The 6,000-nt window shown below is 38.0% G+C and overlaps 1 protein-coding gene across 3 annotated transcripts in view; it reads left to right on the top strand.

Annotated features, from left to right (window-relative positions):
* Positions 1-941: 941 nt before the first annotated feature.
* Positions 942-6,000, top strand: part of LOC109827980 (probable U3 small nucleolar RNA-associated protein 11) — a 112,713-nt gene continuing 107,654 nt past the window's right edge. For 2 of the 3 annotated variants that reach the window (XM_020395008.1, XM_020395007.1), the window contains exons 1-3: positions 942-1,052; positions 1,133-1,217; positions 1,306-1,396. In XM_020395008.1, the coding sequence (XP_020250597.1) occupies positions 1,162-1,217; positions 1,306-1,396 (147 nt within the window). In that variant the 5' untranslated portion in view covers positions 942-1,052; positions 1,133-1,161. The remainder of the gene's footprint in view (positions 1,053-1,132; positions 1,218-1,305; positions 1,397-6,000) is intronic. The other variant, XM_020395009.1, reaches the window with a different exon arrangement.

The raw sequence follows: 6,000 nt of genomic DNA, 5'->3' as shown, positions 1-6,000 counted from the left end.
CGTCAGATGAGGCGAGCCTCGATGCATAGCAAGATTCGTCTAACAAGTCGGACTTCATCTTTTGATGGCTGAGTCCAGCTGCGTGGCAAGCCTCGTGAGCTTCTTTTGACGAACTTCGTCTTCTGAAAAAAGCTTCGTCTTCATTGACGAGCTTCGTTCCTAGGGGAACTTCGTCTTCAATGACGAATTTGATTTCTAGTCGAGCTTCGTCTCAAATGACGAGCTTTGACTTCTTAGGGAGGTTAGTCATCTAGAAGACGATTATATCGTAACAAATGACGAACTTCGACTTCTTAGAGTCCCTATTTGTTCAGGATTTTTTTATTTACAATTATATTCACCTAAATTATAAATAACAAATTCTATAATACTGTATTTATAAGGAATTAATAGATTCTGTAATATATAGATTTGATTAAAAAACCATATGTATATTAAAAATGTATTTGATCGGAATCACATCAAACAAAAGGAAAAAAAGCTATGATTCTAAAGTTTCAAGCGTAAATTCTTTTGGAAGTTTAAAAGAAAAAAAAAGGTAATACCATTGCCGTGACTTAAATAAAGCTCCACAAATTGAAATAACCTTTTATAATTTAAAAAAAAAGGTAATACCATTGCCGTGACTTAAATAAAGCTCCACAAATTGAAATAACCTTTTATAATTTTTAAAAAAGCCCCCTTCTCATAACCGTAAAGAAAAATTCCCCCTCTCTAATTTTTTCCCCTTCCATTTTCTTCTGTTTGAGGAATTTCGTGAAATTTACACTTCTTCCCGAAACAAATTGTTTGGCATATCGGGACTTATTTGGGCTTAAGCGCTTATTCCGGTTTCAGCCCAATTTCAACTCCATATTAAAGGCCCAACCTTTATCGGATCGGGTCAAATTTATTTCATCATCACCCGTTAAGGGTCTACATAACCCCGATCTCTCGCTCCGGCTTTTCTCCTCTCTCTCTCGGCCGCCGCCTGCTCTTTCCCGCCTGCTCTTTTCTCTCCTCTCTCTCTCTCTCTCTCTCTTGGCCTCCGCCTGCTTCCAGTCACCGCCCCGGTACCGTCACCTCCTCCTTGCTTCTCTGTCAAACCCCTTTTTACCAAAATCCTCCCAAATTTTACTTTTTTTTTTTGCAGAAACTAACAAATTCATTCTCGTATCGAAGATGTCGTCGCTTCGGAACGCAATCCCTAGAAGGGCTCACAAGGAGCGAGCCCAGCCGTGAGTTCTCATAAAATTTTTGCCTTCGTTTGAAAAATATGAAAAAGTTGCAATTTTGATTGATGGATTTGATTGTGGAAATTTGCAGTGAGGCGAGGAAGAAGTTTGGGATTCTGGAGAAGCATAAAGATTATGTTTTGCGAGCAAAAGCTTTTCACCAGAAGGAAGAGGCTCTAAGAGACAGAAAATCCCGTATTGGCAAAGGGTTAAGGAAGATAGCTTAAAGAGAAGGATTAACGTAGTTAACCCATTTGATAACCCCGTCAAATAAGTTTTGTTTTAGCCATTGTGATCATTTTTAGTGCTTGGGAATAATGAGTTAGAGTATTTTGTTTATAGATAGAATCATAGAGGGGTTAACTCTTAATCCTTCTAAATAGGAGTATTAGTAAACCTCTCATTTTGATGCAATTTTTCGTAGTAAGTTTTTGTCATGATCTCGAGTCAATGGAACTTGATGCATTAGAAATTGAGTAATTGCATGGCACATTTTACTCTACAGCAGCATTGTGACAAAACTTCAAAAGCCTGTCCTTTCTTTTGTTCTTAAAAATTTACCTATTACGAAGGGCAACAATGTTGTCTTTGACCTCCAAAATCCTTAACAGTTGTGCACATATGTCATGAGCACCTATGCTAATGTTGTGAGATTGTCAAAGAACATAATCTGTCATGAAGGATAAGGATCCTAAAGTATCTCATAGCTAGTTGTTGTGAGTTGCACAAGTGTGGAAGTCCCAGATAATGAGATGTATGACTATGTGAAGTTAATTTCTGAAGAAATAAGATAGAAGAGTGATGGATGACCTTTGAGAGAATCATAAAGAATGTTGTAGTTGAGGAGAAAGGAACGAAGTATATAATTTTGCATTTTATTGCCCTGTAGCATTCATAGTGCTTTTTAATGATAGAATAGTGAGGTTATTTGTGCTTGCGTGTATGTGTTTTAAGGGGATATTGTATGTTTTTGTGTCTGCATGTATTTCTTCTGTTTAGAGGGTTTGTGGTGGGGAGGAGTATTAATGTATTAGAGGCAGAAAGTATTGATGTAGAGGGAAGAATGATAGTCCAGCAAGCATATACCTTTAGTAACCAACAAAACTTATGTATACATGACATCCATACAATTGTATGCAGATATCATGTACATGTCTTTCCATACTTGGATTTGAATACTTGCCATGTTGGGTACAGATGATTAGCGATCCGAAATTGTGAGGATTTAGAAAGCCTCATGCTAAACAATTTTAACATACAAAATAGAATATCAAATAAAGTCAAAATCGATATGTTTAGAATCTTTTCTCTTGCCTGCTTTTGGTATTAGGTTAATCACTTCTATTTCAGGAGCTTGTCTTACCTATTACTAAGGAGGCTATCTACAAATCAACATGACACAGTAAATATCCTTACTGTTGACATCTTCTATAGATTTCATTTATTTTTTATTATGTCATACTTGTATTGTTGCTTTTGTATTTTTCTAGTTCTTGCTTTGGTTATCTGTATAAGTGGACTCACATCAGTTGGTTGCCAATTTGCTTCCGTTTATCTTGACTTAGTGCATTCTATTTCCAGTCGAGCTCCAGATTTTTATGGCCATGTTTGATGTCCATCCCTTGTGATATGTTGACCACCTCATTGTGTGCTTTTCTTGCTGCCGTTTTGGGTTGTGCAAGCCTTTATGTGAAAAGGCTCCATCCATGCTGTTGATTCTTCTCTTGTGCATTTTTATATCCTTAGAGCCTTGCGGGTCTAGCTTCCATTAACTTCTCCTTAGCTGTACAATTTTTTTCTTTCTTTTTTCTTTTTTATTTCTTACGTGCTCAAGCTGAAGAAATTGTGAATATTCTTCATTATTTTAAACAAGAAAATTACATCCTAATATAGTGGACGGGTGGATGGCATACCAGTCCAACAAAATATAAAATCGAATCCCTTTAAATCAGGAATTCCAACAAATTAGGAAACTAACTAAATTACAAATAATAAACAGAAACTAAATCTAATCTAATCTTCTCAAAATAAAGAAACTAATCTTCCTAATGTTTCGATTCTTTTTTCAACACTCCCCTTCAAGCTGGGTTGTATATGTTAATACAAACCAAGATTGGAGTTTAATTCATCAAAACTGACACTTGGAAGTGCCTTGGTGAGAACATCAGCAATCTGTTGTTTTGTTGGAATATATAGCTAAGCTGAACAATCCCATCGTTGACCTTCTCTGAAATGAAGTGTCAATCAATCTCAATGTGCTTCGTTCTATCATGGTGAACATGGTTTTTGGCTATGCTAATAGCTGCTTGACTGTCATTGTACATTTTGACTGAGTGATGAGGACATCGCACAGCCTCCACTTCGCACATACTTTTACCGTCGTCGTCGTGTTGCTTCAGCTTATATTTGGTTTTGATTTTGAGAAGGCTAGGAGTCTAGCTAGTGTTACTTTTATTCTCCTTATTGTATTTGCTCTTTTTTTACTCCCACATCGGATATGGGAGTGAACTTGTAGTTGTTGAAGGCCTATTTAAAGAGGTCAATTCTATGAAATAAAACAATGAATATTTGAAGAAAATTTTGTTTCATTTGTGAAACTTTGGGTAATTGATTTGATCTCTAAGATTATTTGAAGAAAATTTTGTTTCATTTGTGAAACTTTGGGTAATTGATTTGATCTCTAAGATTGAGTCAATGGTGGTGAAGCGTTTCATTTGTGAAACTTTGGGTAATTGATTTGATCTCTAAGATTGAGTCAATGGTGGTGAAGCCAAGGCTCGGGTTACGATTCGTGGTCATATCTTGTTAATTTTTCAAACCCTAGCTTTCCCCAAATCTTTGTTCTTCCCCAAATTTCCCAAATCCCTTACCTAAAACCCTAAAAATTCCCATCGTCCCGCATCACTGAGGTTTGTACTTCAACCTTGAGTTATCTTAGCAATCTTTGTAGCCACATTCCTTCACATAGTCCAAGAGCAAGTGCTCAATATTCTTACTCTGCACTACTCCGTGATACCACAGCCTCCTTTTTGCTTCTCCAAGTGATAAGATTTCCCCACACATAAGAGCAGTAGCCAGTAGTTGATCTTTTATCAGTTTGTTCTCCTGCCTAACTAGCATCAGTATAGATTTCTACTTCACGGTTTTCACATTTTTTAAAGAGTAAACCGTGTCCAGGAGTCATCTTCAAATATCTCAAAATACTGTTTACTGCCTCTAAATGATCCTCATTTGGATTGTTCATGTGTTGACTAACTATGCTGACTGAATAAGCAATATCAGGTCTAGTGTGAGATAGGTAGATGAGTTTTCCAACCAACCTTTGATACCTTCCCTTGTCAACAGGACTGCTTTCTTCACTTAGTCTTTTGGTTGAATCCGTAGGTGTATCGGCAGACTTGCATCCAAGTAAACCTGTTGCACCTAGCAAATCCAAGATGTATTTCCTTTGGGATATAACAATCCCCTCCTTTGACCGGGCCACCTCCATTCCTAGAAAATACCTTAGTGTCCTAAGATCCTTGTCCTTGATCTCAAATTCTGTTGCCAGTAACCTTTTCAGGTTGAGAATCTCCTCTGAATCATCTCCTGTTAGGATGATATCATCTACATAGAGTATGAGGATGGCCATCTTCCCTCCAGCTACACCTTTAACAAAGAGTGTATGATCTGCCTGACATTGCTGATATCCATTAGCTGTCACAGTCTTAGCAAACCTGTCAAACCATGTACGAGGAGACTGCTTCAAGCTATACAAAGATTTCTTTAATCTACAACCTAATCTGTGGTTTTTCTTGCTATTTAGTCCAGGAGGTATGTTCATGTAGATTCCTCTTCAAGATCCCCATTTAGAAACACATTTTTAACATCAAGTTGATATAATGGCCAATCTTGATTTACCGCAAGGGAAAGTAGAACACGAACTGTGTTCAATTTAGCTACAGGTGCAAAAGTCTCCTGGTAGTGAATCCCATAAGATTGAGTGAACCTCTTTGCCACAAGTCTTGCCTTGAATCTGTCTATGCTTCAATCAGCTTTATACTTCACTGTGAATATCCACTTGCATCCAACTGGATTCTTGCCTGGTGGTAGCTCTGTAAGGATCCATGTGTTATTCTTTTCCAAAGCCCGAATTTCTTCCTCTACTGTCTTCTTCCATGCTGGGCTCATGAGGGCTTCTTGAATTGATTCAGGTACCTTCACACTGTCCAGATTAGTGTCAAAGGCCTTGTAGGACGGTATTAATTTTCTATATGCTACATATCTCTTAATGGGGTGTTTAGTGCACCCATGAACCCCTTTCCTATGGCGTGTTTAGTGCACCCACGAACCCCTTTCCTATGAGCAATAGGCAAATTTGAGTCATCAATCATAGGAGCAAGAGTGTGATGAGGAGAGGAATCCATACCATTATGAACAGTTGGAGAGGAATCATAGGAGCAAGAGTGTGATGAGGAGAGGAATCCATACAGTTGGATTTGGCTCTTGTAATTGAGAGTGCTGAGTCTGCATAGTTTCTTCTGGGTGCTCGGCTGGTCTTCTTCTATAGACATGAAGTTCAGTGTTGTGAGTGTCACGTTGTGGTGGATGTATGATTGTTGGGTCTGCTTCTGGAGTGGTTGTTGGTTCTGTTTCAGGTGTCAGAACTGGGATTGTGTGGTTAGGAACAATGGCTGGAACAAGAGTTGAATTCGGATTTGAAGGCTGATTTTGTGGAGTGAAATTGGCTTGGGTGTCTTGGAGGAGATCCCAAATTTGATATTCCCTTGAACTCTACCCCTGAATG

The sequence above is a fragment of the Asparagus officinalis genome, unplaced genomic scaffold, assembly GCF_001876935.1.
Source record: "Asparagus officinalis unplaced genomic scaffold, Aspof.V1 AsparagusV1_Un596, whole genome shotgun sequence".
In the NCBI taxonomy this organism is placed as follows: domain Eukaryota; kingdom Viridiplantae; phylum Streptophyta; class Magnoliopsida; order Asparagales; family Asparagaceae; genus Asparagus; species Asparagus officinalis.
Note: the sequence above shows the minus strand (reverse complement) of the source record. Positions and strands in the feature narration are given on the sequence as shown.